This window comes from Pyxicephalus adspersus, chromosome 11 (assembly GCF_032062135.1).
Source record: "Pyxicephalus adspersus chromosome 11, UCB_Pads_2.0, whole genome shotgun sequence".
NCBI classification, from domain to species: domain Eukaryota; kingdom Metazoa; phylum Chordata; class Amphibia; order Anura; family Pyxicephalidae; genus Pyxicephalus; species Pyxicephalus adspersus.
In genome coordinates this window covers 49,826,813-49,844,167 of record NC_092868.1, presented here as the reverse complement: position 1 = coordinate 49,844,167, position 17,355 = coordinate 49,826,813, and the positions used below count along the sequence as shown (strand labels likewise).

The 17,355-nt window shown below is 37.9% G+C and overlaps 2 protein-coding genes across 6 annotated transcripts in view; both read right to left on the bottom strand.

The window, feature by feature from the left end:
• Positions 1–135: 135 nt before the first annotated feature.
• Positions 136–17,355, bottom strand: part of LOC140340525 (espin-like) — a 92,424-nt gene continuing 75,204 nt past the window's right edge. For 3 of the 5 annotated variants that reach the window (XM_072425784.1, XM_072425785.1, XM_072425788.1), the window contains 5 exons: positions 16,693–16,838; positions 15,730–16,035; positions 5,152–5,231; positions 5,035–5,046; positions 136–4,613 (listed from right to left, as the gene is read on the bottom strand). In XM_072425784.1, the coding sequence (XP_072281885.1) occupies positions 4,466–4,613; positions 5,035–5,046; positions 5,152–5,231; positions 15,730–16,035; positions 16,693–16,838 (692 nt within the window). In that variant the 3' untranslated portion in view covers positions 136–4,465. The remainder of the gene's footprint in view (positions 4,614–5,034; positions 5,047–5,151; positions 5,232–15,729; positions 16,036–16,692; positions 16,839–17,355) is intronic. The other 2 variants (XM_072425786.1, XM_072425787.1) reach the window with 2 other exon arrangements.
• On the bottom strand, positions 9,432–11,432 carry LOC140341157 (espin-like protein). Its single transcript, XM_072426708.1, has one exon. The coding sequence runs from the start codon at positions 11,112–11,114 to the stop codon at positions 9,432–9,434; it is 1,683 nt and encodes a 560-aa protein (XP_072282809.1). The 5' UTR covers positions 11,115–11,432.

Here is a 17,355-nt window from a genome sequence, read left to right as displayed (position 1 = left end):
AGCAAACCTGGAAGGGACTTTTTTTGTTGTTAGCAAATATTTTCAATCCTGGACCACATCTATTACAAGTTTGCTAGATCACTCAGGTTCACTGATGAAAGTGTAACTTCTCTAGCCTTGGGGAGCTTTAATAAATCAGGCTCATGCATGGAAGTTGCTACTAATAAAGCACTCTAGATTGAGAATTCATAAAAATATATATTTGAGTACATGAATACAACAAAAGTTCTTTAAAAGTGATTACGGTTGTGTAATTGGAATGTGCACCTTTGGTGGAACTTGAAGGCAGGCTTGGGGAAATGGGGATTTTGAATTGTTAGCCAATCCTGCCTGTAGTTCTACCACAAGCCCTGTCTTTTTTTTATAAGTATCAGCTTCCATCTATATGTACACCACAAAATGTGTGTTCCTGCAAGATGCACCCTTGGTGGAATTGGGGAAACAAGTATATATAATTATTTCCTAATCCTGCCTGTAATTCTACTATAACACCTACCTGTTGTTCCCCTGTAATGGCACTTTTATTATTAGCAGCTTCCATCTATGAGTATACTATAAGTCCTTGTAACTACAACATGCACCTTTGGTGGAACTAGAGGATAGGCTGGGGGAAACAAGGATATAGAATTTTTTTCCAATCCTGCCTTTCACCTCAAGGGTTATGTTCCTGCAACATGCACCCTTGGCAGAACAGGCTTGAGCAAACAAGGATAAATAATTATTTCCTAATCCTGTCCGCTACAAGCCCTGCCTGTTAATTTATTAGTAACAGCTTCCATTTTATACCTAAGGATCCACCATAGCAGTGAAAAGCTGGTGGACAACTGAATCAAACATCTACCAAAATGATTTTCCAGGTGTAATAAGTAAATTCAACAAAAAGGATGCATTCTTAAGTCAGGCACAAATATGACATCATACATTTGAAAACATACTATATAGATTTATTTTTTGTAGCTTTTTAAACAATATAGATCTGTTTTTTATATATATATATTTATGTATATTTATGCCAAACTGTGCTAGAAGGATGCAGGAAAAAAACATGACGATGTATAGAAAATATTTGCTAACATGGCAATAACAAGTAGTATGGCATCTGTGTATTATATATATAATTTATAAACCAAATATAATTTTATATATATTCCCCCATGTATTAAGTTTGAAATACATGTTTAAAAAAAATAAATCATACACCCAGCACATCTGAAACTAGCTAATACCTAACATTCATAAACATTGATGTTTGCCATTTTTATATACAGTACTCACAAAATTCCTATGTAGGTGGGAGTTCTCTTTAGGGGGACATCAATGTACATAATGAACCATAATGGAACAGAAAAAAAAACAACAAGCACCATTTTTACAATGGGGGTGTCATTGGATATCCACTGGAACTGCAACTTATTGGTATGAACGGGCCCTAATTGGACTTTTAGTGGAATGCTCCATGCACATTAATGGTGCAGGAAAAATGAAAATTGTTCAATGTCTCATCATTTTTCTTTGACCATTCTTTTATTCACTGTTGCTTGGGGGTGCATTACAAAAAGAGACATTTGTATGGTTGCTTTTGCGTTCTACTTTTGTGCAACCAGACAGGCACTGCCAAGATTCATTTCTATGCCTATTGTTCAAACTGATTTTTGGTTCCTCCTGGCTGTAGCAAAGCAAATTTGACTTGCTTAAACCACACTTTAGGTCAGCGCTCTTTTGGTCCTAAAATTGCACCTAACAATCAAAGTTCCACTATAGCTTAAATAGTACAGATAATGGGGGTTTGGTTTATAAACATACAAACACCAAAGCTATCTTTCTGATTATGGCTTCTTCATTAACAGTTAGCCTGGTTCCCCAATAATTGGGAATCAAACCTAAAGACAATGCCATGTGAGCTTCTAATTAGGTTTGTAGGACAACAGCCTTTCGAGGGATTGAAAGCTCAGGTATGAAATGGCAACTCACATATTTCTATCCTTTTTTTTGTAGTTTTTAAACAAAGAAGGGAAATGGTAAAACCTTTGTAAGGTTTTTAATGGTTTGACTACCATTGAACTTTTGCCTTGGGTACCAGAGGACCCAAACACAGGAAGGAACCAGTGCTGAGTTTTAGGGAATATTTCTAGGTCTGTAAGTAATCAATTCTTCTCTATTCTGCTATAGGCAAGCAGAATAGTGGAGATGAAAGGCATTTAAGTGAATCTGCTGATTTGCCTGGTAACGAAAGGTAAGGTGCAGGTAAATTTTAAAAAGCTGTCAGAATCTTATCATCATAGGCTTCCATAGTTCTAATATACAGAAATGAAAGAGAAGTTGCCCTGAACACACCTTAACATCCAATGCGTGGCTAATGGTAAACAGACATCCTGGGAAAAAAAAACCTATTTGATTACCAATGTTTGCTTCAAGATAAGCCTCAGACCAAGACAACCCTATGTGGACAACAGCTGTATCATGCTTGCATGTGTGATAGTCACCTAAGCTCTGTGCAACGAGCATGAGAAACTTAGCAGGATTCCAATCTTAAAAGAAAAATCATCAGATATACAAGTCTGGCACTATTGCAGAAAACAGTAATTAGTAAAGACAAAGCCAATACATCGGGCAACAAGTGGCAGCTCATCCAGGGCTGGGATTATTACAGTCGGGAGAGAGAAAAAGGTCTACCCCATTACACCAATTGGCTACTCTATAATTAACGTAAACTATTCTATCTAGTTTTAGCAGCACCACACGTATAGATAGCATCAGTTAGCTTTTTCTATTGTGCAAAACAGCCAGTGATAAAGGCAAGAGACCAGCATACAGGATTCACAACTACCATACTCCTATCTTAAAAAGTACACCCAGTAAGAAAGAAAAAGCTCTTACGGTAAACACAAGTGGCCGTGGGTCCAAGTGATTTTGGCTTTTCACCGGCATCCAACAGCAGCTCCATTGCATACTGCTTGGTTCAGTGCCAGAGATACTTTGGATCAGCCGTTCTCAACCTTTTTCTCCCCAAGGAACTCTAGAAGGTCATGGAAAAATGCACTTTGCAATAATGGTAAATGGGAAGCATGCCACCTTTACAAGATAAGACACCATTAACATTCTGCTAACTCCACCATGTGGCACTGGCCTAACAAAAAATAACAAATGGGGTCACTAAAGCTCAAGAACACCTAGCAACCTCTGGAGGAACCCTGGTTGAGAATGGCTGCTCTGGATGGTCGATTGCCAAATAAAGCTTGGTGGACTGTCTACTGCAATAGAGTCAGATTGTTCCATTAGGATAGCCAAGAATTTCTGAGCTTCATCAGCAACCTCTAACTGTATCCGAGCCCCTTCATTTGGGCCTTATTGGGAAACAAATCATAAAATGTCTTTAGATTCTACCAATAGTCTTTTCGCTTTTTTGGTTTATTTATAAAAATGTCTACAACAGATGCCAACAACATTTTTACCTCTCCAATTCTTGGTGGGAAAATGTGCATTGGGTGTATATTATGTACCAATTTTAACATGTAGAACACTTTGAAAATGACAACATGAAAGCAATAATATACAAAGCTGCTAAATGTATTTCTAAAACTTTAAGGGCCACTAAACCTAAACATGAAAGGTAATTTCTCAATCCCAATTTTGCAAGAAAATTCCAGGAGCTAAAGAGTACTGGGCCTATGGAAAGGGGAGTGCCTACCATGGAAAAATTATTTTGGTGAGGAGACTGGAAATAATGACTTGTTCCTTTTTCCCTGACCAAATTAAGTGTTTAGGCAGTACAAATAAATTAAGGAAATATCTGCAATACATGCACATTTCCTCCTTGATGGGGACATGATGATGGCAATCATGGTGCAGAAAGGGAACCATACAAGGTAAGCATGCCAGAATTTGCATATAAACTGAGCATACTGTCATAATATTCTTGTTGTAAGTTGAATATATTTGCTTTAAGGTCTTGAAAACCTAAGCAAGTAAAGTTTATTGGCTATACAAATTTACTACTGTAGATAATTATTTCTATGCAAGTAGTGGTTTTGGGCTAAACAGAGGCTAAGAAAGAGCTGGCTGGTGACGCTTATATTGTAAAACTAGGCAGGAAGTCATTGGCTGTTCATGGCTTGAATGAGATTAATTAAGGTTTATTGGCCCTTGAAGAAGAGATGTAGAATCAGATAGGGTAAAGCTAATAAATAAAAGAAAAATTAATAGGCTACATTTGGAAGGCATGTAAACAGTTATAAATACTCCAATTATTATAGATACCCCCAAGCTGGAAGTTGGTCAAATGCCAAACACTCTTCAAAGGCATAGTAACATTTGGAATAATCGTGGTGCTTTATAGCCGGAAACAAATATATGGTGTCCACAGTGGGCCAAGTTACGGTGAAATGTTACTAGGACCCGCACTTATTGAACAGCTGGGAATCTAAATTCTGATATTAGAAGGTGAAGGGCAGAAAATTGGTTATGTCTAATGTTTTGCTATGTCCCCTTTTTTAAGGATAATTTGCCTTTGCCATGGTGCTAATTTGGTTTCGTCATAACCCAATATCCTTAACTTTTCTGACTGCTCTTTCTCTCGCTCTTCCTCTTCTTTCTTTAACTTTTCCTGCTCTTTCCTGAAATACAAAAAAGAAAGATAGGCATTGAAAAAGGGTAATGATAAAAATTTGATTGGTACATGTCAAGGCTACAAAACAATTCACTTGAAGTGGATTTAGACTCCAACCAAAAGAAAAGTAGTTTGATGTTTGCTGCCCATTCTTTTATTTCTGAAATTAAATACTAGTTTGGAAATAGGCTACAGACCATTTTCAGCCACTTCTTGTCTCCATGGACTCTGGAGATGGCCTTGTGGCACTTCTCAAGATAGGTCTACTGCTGTTGACCACCACTAATATTTTATATCTACAGTTTTGTGATTCTTTGGCCAGTAAATGTACATTGCCACCCCTGTTCACCCAGTGCCTGAACACAAGTCAGAACAAGACCTCAAGTCTATGTGAAAGATTCATTCCAGCCAGGAAAAGGAGTACTCACCGTTTCTGTTCTCTGTTGCACGCAATGTTGAAGAAAAAAGAGAAAGAGATTTGTTAAATGCTATATAAAGCAGGTCAAAAAATCTCAGTGAGAGATTACAGTCGAATCTGTTCTTACTTCTCATCCTCCAGCTTCTTCCTCATGATCTCTCTCCGCCATGCTGGCATGGTTGACAACCTTGCTGCCTCCTCCTGCTCCTGGACAAAATGAAAATCCATAAATACACATCCAAAAGATTGGTTTCCATTGAACATAGGTAAATTTATACAGTTGGATACATTTAATGAATTTTTAATTTTCTAAATTTTACCCTCTGCTACTTTAAGTAGAACTACAATGGAATGAAATTTGCCTCTGATCACTCCTGAATTGTGCATCGGCCTGGAATTAAATTCTGCCTCATCTCCATTTCTTCTACTATCCAAGATCTGTGCAAATCTTTCCAGGATTTTAGGTGCAGGTGTCACAAGTACGCAAACTGTTTCAATTTTCTTTGATAAATGTTCCCTATTGTATTTCCAGTACACGTGGTACATGATTTACCTGTAAATACTTATAAACAGGGTAAAGCAAATAGCTGTGCAGAACTACTAAACAGGAATATATATTTACAAACAAAGTACAACCCCCTTACCCCTGCAAGGTTCTACACTATGAAGCACTTGATGAACATCCTATAATTAGGTACTACATAACATGAAAGTTCTGATAGACTTTGTTGGATTATAGTAAAGGCATGTCTTAAGTTGATTTTGTTCACTTCCAATGGGTTTTGCATTACCATATAATGAGTATCCAAAACCCATAGGAAGAACCCATTAAAGAAAAGCTGAAGGACAACCAATGCAAGTCAGAGGAAGGGCAAATGCACATGCCAATAATATTAATGACTAGGAAGTGTCTCAAAGTGATGTCAATCTGATGCAAGCTAATGCTGAAGCCCAAATCCTATTGATACAGTCCCCCCCCCCCCCCAAGTTCTTATTTAACAAGGAAAGGCAATGAAAAATATAGCCACCATTATATAGAATATAAAAACAAGGCTAAACCATCAACACAAGTCACCTCCTGAATTTTTTACATAAATTTTGTTTTGTTTTTTTTTCACATTCCAGGTTATTATTACATTGGTACAAATAAAAACTTGATGGTCACAATTCTGCACTTATCTGGCAGCCATTCCTTGGGATTAAGGCTACATACACATGGTAGATGATCAATACCAGGGACGATCGTGAGCATGAAACTAACGTGTGTACAGTTGACCCCCAATTTGTCAATCCATCCTGGTGGATCAATAAATGACCCAGCAGAAATTACCGCTTTACTTTTTTCTAGGGCATACAACGGGGTTCCCCTCACTCTTCTTACCCTCTCCATAGAGCAAAACATTGCTTGTTCATTCTATTGGCACTGTAAACAATCAGGACATCAATCTAACGTATGTGAACTTGGTTATGGCAAAGCAGGAGACAAAACACGGGAAGCCCTAAGCTATGCTCCTGGAAACTGCATTTATCTTCATCATAATGACATTTTCACACTTTGCCAAGACTAACAATGCACAAAAGTTCATAGTAAAGTCACTTATACTTTAAAAATAAAAACAAAATTTCTTCTCCACGGTTCCTTTCCAGAGAAAACACATGATTAATATTTCAAGGACTGCATGTAAATAAATGAAACCGCTCTACATAAATAATAGCCAACAGCCAAGATAAAGATATTTCATCAGTGTGAGAACTGTTATGATGAAATATTGGACACAATTTTTAATGTGTAATTATTGGTTTGGACAATGAGGACAACTGTCCAGGAGAAGGCTGTTCTCTGCTCTAAGATTTCTGTAGACACAACTGGAGGTGAGAAGAAATCTTTTTAATCAAGTGGAGCAGCACCAACAAAGAAAAAGATGAAAAAAAACAGATAACTAAAGCTACGTACACATGGCAGATTTTTATCGCCCGATAATCGGCATCGGCCAAATATCGGACGAAAATCTGCCGTGTGTACAGTCGGTGTCGTCCATCGTCCAAACGACCGACCTGCCGGACCCAGGGACGATGGACGACGACCGATCCTAATGAAAGGGAAGGGGGAGAGCGCGCAGCAGGGTGCCGCTCCGTCGCTCTCCCCCTCCCCTCTCTATAGAGCATGAACGGTGCTGTATGTACAGCACCGTTCATGCATCGTGCAGTCCCTTGTAAACAAAAATTGCAAGTGTGTATGCAGCTTAAACAAAAAGAGAAACAATCATATCAATGTTACCCCCTTTCTTCTATTACCTGAATTACACAATAACTCAACAAAAGATTGGAAAGCATTAATATTGAGGAAAAAAAAAAAAACACAAGAACTTTAGTTCTACTGGAACTTTATTATGCAGCTAAATCAGGTAAAACTGCACACAAATACATTTAAAGAACAAAATACATCTCAACTAGAGCTCATGCTTCCAAAGTGCAGACAAGCAATTTAATGACAGAAGCCTACCAACAAAATGAATAGAAAACACTGCACTGAAAATGAAATATCAAATGAAAAAAAAATCTACAAAATAAAGTAAAAGTCTCAATCCTAAACGTTCAATTTTATATTATTTTTTATGTTATTGAGATTATGAAGAAAAAATCCATACAAGATTTTTCATAAAAAAATGTGAACTTCATTATTTACTTGGTTAGAATACTATGGGGTGGTATGCTCTACCCATATTTAGAGGGCTTCTTTCAGACAGTGCTCCCACATGTCCAAAACATTCTGTAACATACTTCAATCCAAAATTGGTGCCAATGTTTTTAGGACTGTGATATGAATATTAAATTGTAAGCATCTTGAAGAACAGGCATTGATGCATATGAACACAGTCTCAGTTACTATATTAGATGCTTAATTATCTGCACTCAAAATAACATCATTTAGGAATATGCTGCAGTTTTTCCTTACAAATACATTTTAAAAAAGTAAGGCAGATATTTGTCAGAAATGTTCTAATATCATAATAAAAAAACTGAATAACTTAACACAAAACCAAAAAAACATTTAGTATTTAAACGCCACGGGTTGATCATTCACTGTTAACTGGCTTCTGATCTTGGATGTGTCAGCGAGTTGGATAAATAAAAATTGGGGATCAAATATCAAAATCTAACAGGATTGGTTGAGGATGTTTGCCTGGATCGGCTTGGAAAAGTTCAAAATTTAAAAAAAAAAAAAAAAAAAAAAAACTTTTAATAAAACCTAGTATTCACATACAATTCTATAATGTGGCATGCCAAAAACAAAGCAAAACAAATCCTCTCTCCACCAATCTATAAAAGAAGTAACAAACCAGTATTTCTCAATCAGAGATATGTTGAACCCTACAGAGGTTGCTGGAGGTTCCTTGAGCAATAAGCAATTTTCGCTTCTCAGGTCAGTTTCACTAACACCAATGTTCTTTTTGGCTATCTGTAAGAGTGACATTCTACCACTTCTATTACCAAGCTATACTATGAGCTGTGGATATAGTGATTATAGCAGGGGTTCACTGAAGATTTTAAAGTTATCTCAAGGGTTACCCATGGATTAAACCATGGTCAGTCCAAATTAGGTCAAAATTAGGAACAGGTAATCAAAATATGTTACTAGGTAAGATTTGTTTTTTTTTTTTTTCGTCCATTGTATCAATATTCCTTGTTTGAAATGCTTATCATGCTTTTAGGATTTGGTTGACCCTACTTTTACTTAAATAGATTCTAAAAATCCTGTTTAAAAGATTTCTAAAAAAACATCTAAAAACCACTAAACTAATACTAGTATAAAAGTTTATGAAAATTATGGTCAAAATTCTAAGTGCCCACACATCAATTTCAATCAGCCAACAAATGACAATAGTTGGTTAGCATCTTTTTATCAAATTTTACCAAAATTTACGTAATTAGATATTTTGGAGGAAAAATGCGGATATAAAAAGAAAAAAAAAAAATCAATGTGGTAATATTTTGTGACAATTTTTGTCCTTCTAAGACATCATTTCTATGCGTTTTATTTTCTTTCTTCGAACAACTGAAATGGTAAGCATTCATATTTTGAGTTTGCTACGTTTTTTTATAAAGACCATTTTAAATGTAAAAATTTTAAAACATGTTTGGGTTATGTGTGTGGATTAATTTTACACTACTGCAAAGAATAAATAAATACAAAACATAAGCTATGTGCTTATTAAACCATTCTTGATTGATCCATTGTTTCCACTACAAAACCATTCTGCACCTGCTCCTGTGACAATCGAGTTGTACTATGTGTTTTTACGACTACACATCAAAAGCAGCTGCTTCGATTTGCCGCGTTTGCCTAGGTAAAATGTAATTTACCCCTGGATTTTTAGATACCACAGCAAGTGGGATTAGTAAACCTCATATATCAAACATTTCTGCCTCTTTCTCTTTCCAAAATGAAAAACTGCGATCAATATAACGACATATGTCATCGTTAGTAAATTCACCCAGTTCGGAAATGAGCTGTATGGAGTCTTTTCTAGTCTTTGAAAGCGGTGCTCGTTCATCATTGGGCATAATATTGTCTTTAGCTTTAGTGTCCAGGGTATCCTCGGGCTCATCATTGGAAATGATTTGGGGTATCGTTTCTTCAACTTGTTCTGGGACACCAGCTACATCTCCCTCTATACTGTCTCCGAAGAACTGTTGCTTGATATCCTCGAATCCGTCTGTCCAATCTCTTTTTCCTGATTCTATCTCTTCCATGACAAACTTGTGGAAGTCACGAATGAGCTCCCAACTGTGGCTGCCAAGACGGTCGAACATTTCGTAGCACAGAATGTGTCGGAATTTTCTCTCATCCCGTGACATGGTCATTTCTAGTAACTGGAAGTAACCCAACATGAAAAGGTCCAGCGTCAGGCTGGAGTATTCCACAGGGGCACCATTCACATGCGGTAGAAAATGCTCTGGCCAATAAAGCATATTTGTTCTACTCAACCGACGGATTTGCCTGGTAGGTACCTGGCAGATGATACTTCTCCAATGGCTGAGCAATTTTCCAACAACCTGCCTTTGCTTCATAAAATACAAAAGCCTATCGTCATCACTTGGCCCTTTGGCCATCTTGACACTACCTTCGGTACTGTCACTCTTTCTTCTTTCAAAGTCCAGATCCTCACTGACTATACCACCAACTGGCTTCTTTTTTGGACTTTTAACTGACTCTGTAAATGTCCACTTCTTCCAGTGTTCAAGGAAAAGATATACAATTCTTTCTTTTCTCATGTCAATATAGTCCTGAACACAGCTGAGTTCTGTCTGCACAGGGAGACTTCTCGTCATATGATCTGGACTAAACAATGGTTCTCCCAATGCGTCAATGATATTGTTCTGGTTACTATTGTCTATTTCTCTTGGAAAACCATCTTCATCATGGTAGGCAAGGGGTGTATGTGAAAGCAAAATAGGTGACTCCTCATGTGGCCTTGATAGACCATCATTTAAAATACTGAAATGGTCATTGCCCGATATGTAGTCTTCCTCCAAAATGGGTTCCCTTCCATAGCCATAAGCCGTTGTTCCAACCGGTAATGATCTCTTCCTTTTATATATTCGATTTGATGTTTCATAAGCACTTTGAGGCTGTGTATACAATTCATAATTTGCCTTTAGATTTTTGACTGACACACCAAACTGCTTAATCTCCTTCTCAACTTCCTCTCGTGTGGAGCTAAAGGACTGAGATCTACCAATGTTGGTAGCAATCTCTTTTGTTCCATTGATTGACTTTTCAGAAGCATCTCTGGTCACCAAGTCTTCCAGGTCAACCTCCTTCCCACCAAGTGTTGCTAGAAGGATGGCCATGCTTTTCAAGAGCGTGGAAATTTTGGAACACCAAGCTGGCAGGTCATCTGCTCTTCCTTGCATCTGTTTTGGGTTAACAGTGAAATGTTCTTGGGTTAAAGCAGCAGACACAGGAAGAAGCTGTTGAAGCTCATGCTCCAGTTGTTCTAGTTCCGTTTCAACTTTCTGAACTTTATGCATCACTTGCAGGTTCTCAATTTGCTTCTCAATGCGATTGATATCATCTTCAGTCATCAATTCCCCAAAGGGTCCCAAAATTGCATTGTGGGCATGAGAATATCTCCAGCCTTCTGGGTGGTAGTAACTACCAGCCTCACACTAATACAAAAATAAAAAAGAGGAGAGGGAAAACATCCCTCAGGATACAGGGATACAACTGTCCGTTCTCTGCACTCTTTTCAAAATCTACATGTTTTTAGTGGTGTAATGGCTTTAACAGGGCAACGCTTGGTGTTCTCGCTAGGCTGACCAACCCAGCAAATAACAGCAAAGAACATTACATCATTGGCTGAATACAGTCCACAATCCCAATATTCAAGCATGCTTATTATTTTTTTGTTAAAAATAACAATATCAGTTAGTATTGTGATGACTAGTGATAAAGATGTCATGGTATAGGAAAGATCACTCATTACACCACTAAATGACCATGTACAACATTTAAACCTGCAGTATATGAGTATACATGTAGAAGCTACAAGTTTGTATGGGTTTGGAAAATGATAACGGGAAATTTACTATGATAGTGGCAAATCCACCCAACCTCCCACCATCTCTTATACAAGATACTGCAGTTTAAATGTATCAAAAAGAAGAGAAATCCAAACTGCACACCAACACCATGCAAGCAGATTTTGGAAAAGAAAATGTTAAATGTTGTTTCCGAGAATGTGATAATTTGGGGTGCTCTATATACAGAGTCCCCCCCAAAAAAAAAAAAAATATTATTTGCTGTTTGTGTAATCGGCTCACAGTTTATGAACATATGTACACTAAGCTGTAATGCGTCGTCTGAAATGCATCAGGCCCTAAAGCAATGTCATTAACTTAACTCTAGGTCTTATATTGGACCTGTTCTTCCCGCTGAACCCTTCATTAGTACTGGATCCTATTCTGTTGTAGGTGTCAGTGGGAGAAGCCAGTAAGTACAGGGGGATAACAGGGAAAGATTGAAACTCATGGAAGTCTTGGCTTCAGAAGAAACCTCATTCATCTTTTCCTTTCTCTGTTGTGCCAGGAGAGGCACAAACTTACTTTCTGATTTGCACAGACATCTTTTATGAGGATTTTAAGTTTGGGGATAGGGCCCTTTTGCGTCCAAGTCATTCTAATTATTATCAATGGCTTGGTAAATCTAAAATATTTGGTGATGGCTTTCTAGCTAGCAAACTTCTACTGTACTCTTCCAAGCACCAGTAAATGGAGTGGTCTGATGGCTAAACTGCGGTCCCAACCCCTCCTAATGACTTGAACAGGAGAGGTTGGGGCCCTTTCTTTGCACATGGCTGCAGCAGATCGCTGCTTGGTTCACAAAAGTAACATTAATTTTAGCCGTGCAATTGTTGCTTGAAGAAGCCCAATACAAATCTTGTTGCCTTGGTGTGGTTTGCCTCTCCCGACCATACAGTAGTAGTTTTCTGTGGGGCAGGGAGCTGTCACGGAAAGGCCTTAGGGGAATTTAAAAAACTGGGATCAGATAATAAATTTGAACTTCTTTGTCCTTTAGGGACAATAAAAGTGTGTATATACTAAAATGTTTGCAAGGGTAATTATTTTCTACTGCCCGCAGTTAGGTTTTAATTTTGTGTATCATTGGAGATGACTGCTGTTAAAATTTACATGAACTCTTAATGATGTCAAATGTAAAGAAGCAGGGCCTTGGATTTTGTAACTTCATAAACAAGTCAGCCCTCCCTTTGTGCACAAGTGGCAGGTGCTCTTTACCAGGTTTACCAGTTCGAGGAACAAGAGAAGACTGCATGCATTGTGTGTACTTTGTGTGTGTGTTCATTATGTGTGGACTGCAAATGTCCTTCTCTGTGGAATAAACAAACAGAAGCTGTTCAGTGTTTAGGAAAATTTAGGGCAATAGCCATTTGCTACACCAAACCAAGCACTATGAAAAGAAAATGAGTAGTAAAACTACTAGTACCAGCGATGGTGACCTTGGGTGGAGCTGGGGATGATGCTCTGCTTTGGAAGATTGCATATATTACTAAGTTTGCAACAGACTAAACCAGGTAGCACCCCCATATGTGATGCTGAACCTCTATTATTTTAAAAAAAACAAACAAAAACAAAGTAAGAGAACGAAAGGGAATGGTCAGGGGCAACCAGGTTGTGCAGGAAAGGTCTAGATGATGATGGACATCTTCCAGCCAGGAAATGAAGCGGGCTCTATCTGAAATCCGAACACTGCGGCTCAGTTTGAAACCTTCTCTAGTTTGGGGACCTTACAGTAAAACAAATAGATCTACATACAAAGCAGACCCCAATGCTACCTTCAAAAGCACATTATAGAATCAGTATCTCACATGACACAAGGAGTGTAGCTTGCACAAAAGTATTGCCATGTAAATGCACCAAGGTTAGCATTATGTAAGGACGGCACTGCTCTTGGTGTCAGCGCTAAGACACTGATAGCCATTGATTCCATTATATAATAATAAAACATGAAAATATCTGTACAGTAAAATTTATTTTTCCTGCTCGAGTCAGTAAGGTGTGAAAGAACTATGACTACTGTAAACACATATTGTCATCTAACTGCATGCAAATATCCCTAGATTTGCTTACTTCCTACTTAGCTGCAATTTGCATTGACCTCTCCTAGTCATCTTGGCACACACTGTTCTTATAATAGGGCAAAATATTTTTTGAAGACACGTTGAAGATTCAATAATATTTATATCTCTGATATATTAAATAAATCGTCACTAATCTGCTAGTTGAAGATTTTGCTGCAATAAAGGGAGCACCAAGGACCTTGTTGAACTAGTGGGTTCTTTAAAAAACTAAAAAATAGGAGGGGATGGTGGTGCTACTATAGGGCACATCCTTGCTGGCAGATCCCATAGCATATCATCCACCAGGATAAGTGTCTTTCAGGGACTAACAATCGGGAGGTGTACAGGGTGATAGTTGGTCATACACTATATGGACAAAACCTTGTACCACTCCTATAGAAGCTTCTTGGTCAAAACCACATGTATTAATAAAGTTGCTCCAAACCCATTTATATCTTCAAAAACTTCTACATTCTGGGAAAACATTTTGAAAAGGTATGAAGTGCGTTTCTAAATTTTGTGCCCATTTAGGCATAAAAGCTTTTATGAGTCAGGTTTTTAAGTTGGATCCTGGCACATCCAATTTATTCCAAGGGTTTTCAATATGATTTGATCAGGTCTTTGTGCAGTCCACTTAAACTCCTTCACACCAAGCTGGTCAAACCATATCTTCTTGGAGCTAGGTTTGTAGACGGGGCACAGAAAAGTTCCTTCACCAAACTGTCGCCACAGAGACACACACAGAGATGTCCATATATATTCAGTAATGAAGACAGATGAAAAAGTCAGATGCCCACAAATCTTTTGGCCATACAGCAGATCTTTAGAAAATAAGAGAACATTAGAAACTGAACCAATGATACAGTTCCCAAAGACACCTTCAAAATTGAGGTAACAAGCTCTCTCTAATTTCTTGCCTCCAAAAGTACTGCATTTCTAGCTTCAATAGACTGTATATGTTGGTGGCCATGGTAGACATATTGGAGTAAAAACACCTAAAGGACATGAAATTCCATTTTGCTTTCAGTAAAGCTCTGAAGAATGTCAGGCTGTTGTCAAAACGTGAGTACCTCATGTGTCTTAGCTGGAAAAGTCCAAAGCCAATATACGGCTAGGTTGCCTAGGCTGGCAATATTATTGGCCTTGGAGCACATAAACTGGCCCTGCTCTGCTTTAATATGCTATAGTGATTCTGCTCTCCTGGGCACATCTAAAAGGTCAGTGGTATTTCATGAACATGTCAAGCTTTCCATGTTTCGTAACCCAGTCCTCTTCATATATAACCCTACCTATTCTCCTACAGCATGAGGACATTTGAGGGCTTTTCTTGTAACATATGCTATTAACCCATATGGAATAAACAGAAATGGATAGACCGACACCAACTATATTTAATATGGTAATATATAATATCAAACTAGTGAGTATACAGAAGATTAAATCAAACCATAAATCACAAAAAGTAAATATTCAGTAAGCTAAGTTTAATGTGGGGTTCACTGGGCTCCTAAGCTAAACATAGAGTTCCTGTATGTAGTCCATATTAACCATAGGGGGGTAGTTCACACTTTGAACAATGTCTTTGTTCCCCTAATCCCAATGCAGAACTCTATGTTTAGCGTATTTAGAACCCCACATTAAGGTTAGGGATTTTACTGAATATATATTTTTTGTGATTTATGGTTGGATTTAATCTTCTGTATACGCAAAAGTTTGATATTCTATATTGCCATAAAAACTCCTCAGTCTGTCTGTCTATCTATTTCTTTGTTGGGTTGGCAACCTGATATTTTTGCATTAAGTAAGGAAGATTGACCACAACCTTACTAATAACCCATATGAATGATTACATCTGGGTAATAAGCAATGTTATTGGTTTAATGAACTTTGTAGAGTACTGTACTGTAGATATGTTGCAAAAACAAATCAGTATGAAATATAGATACCACAGCAAAAGGTAATAGTAACAGATCAGTCATGCTCACACAAACTTCAAGTCAAGTCAAACCCAAACCATTGCAATCCAATTTATAAAAGAAATAATCTTATAAGAAGACCCTTACCGTGCGCTTCTTCTCCTCCTCTTCCTGAATTTTCAGTTGCAGTTTCCTCACCATCACCTGCCGCTTCCATTCTGGGATTGGTCTCCCCTGCTCGTCATGGGTAGGGATGAGAGACTCAATGTCCAGCTGGTTGTTCTGCGTTGGAGTTGGTGGGGTGGAGTTTCCGTTCACTACAGGTTCCGACGGCTTTCTTGTTATCTTATTGGGCAGGATTGATGAGTTCTCAGGAGTTGTGGCTGGGGAAGCCGGGGAAATGGGGGAAACTGGGGAAACCAGAGGAGGTGTTGCTGGAGATGGAACCTCTGACTGCAGGAAAAACAACAAAAATAATAATATTCATACAAGAAATAATATTAAATCTAACAAGAGCAACAGCAACATTACTATTATTAGTACCAGTAATATGTAAAATATCTTTAGTACTTTTAGGTTTCTTTATTTTTCGCATTGGAATCTTCTTTAGAATTAAGGAATAATAAGGTCATCCCAGGCAGTTGAATAAGATAGGTATAATAATACCAACATTTTCACTACACTGTTCTTTCCTTCCTAAATGCTGACCCTTTCTCTCTTAGTCTAAATGATAAAGACAACTATATATGCAGAGGCAGACATAGAGGATGCAATTCATGCTGCTTCTTGAGGGCCCTGGACCCTTCTCGAACAACAGGCTCGACCCAAGTCAGTTCTGCACAGGGGCCCACAGTTGGCTACATCCACCACTGGCTATATTTACCTATATCTTCTGTACTATTTTTTAAGGAACCATAGTTTTCAGTTATGCCTAATAAATGAATTGACGCTGTGCCAATGTCAATCAGCAAAATAATATTAAATAAAAAGTATTTACGAATTTTCACACTGTAAAGTGAACAACTTTAAATCCTGTAGCAAATCAACTCCATTGGCGTACTGAATTATCAATAAATCAATATATATTTAATCAAAACCATATCCCCATACATTTGTTCCTTGCTGCCCGCTGCCCGAGAAGATGGTGGTGAGGCCTTTGCTATGTGGAGTGGGTTTTAGGCTTTTTCCGGCTTTGATTTCCGCCAGCAGTTCTGAATTGTCACCAGTTGGGGACATCATGTTGAAGGACTTTGTACCTAAAGAAAAAGCAAATGGTTTTAGTTTGTACAATGTAAACTTCAAGCAGAAATTGTATTCTACATTTATGTTTATATTGCATAAATAAATACCAGAGATGGTGACAATGACCTATAGCAGGTATATCATATGTTGGTATCAGAGATCACGGTTTCTCAACTTTGGTCGAACTTTAGGGTTTATCCAGATTGCTAGGAGTTCATTTAGTAATCAGCTGTCTGTCACTCCCAGGCCAGTTTAACAGGTGCCAATTATGGTTATAGTTAATATAGCCAGGGGGGGTCTCAGAAGACCTGAAAGTTATTTTGAGGGTTGCCCCGATGGTAAAGAGGTTGAGACACTGGTCTAGATACAGACCCTTACCGGTCACAATTTATTTTAAACAATTATGTCATATAGCATTGAAATAAAATACCCATTTTCACCCTTTGTTGCATCCTTTTTGCAGCCAATTAAGGTCTACATTGCTACAGTGATGGCCATGTGGTATTCAGGAAAGGTGGGTAACCATAGCCC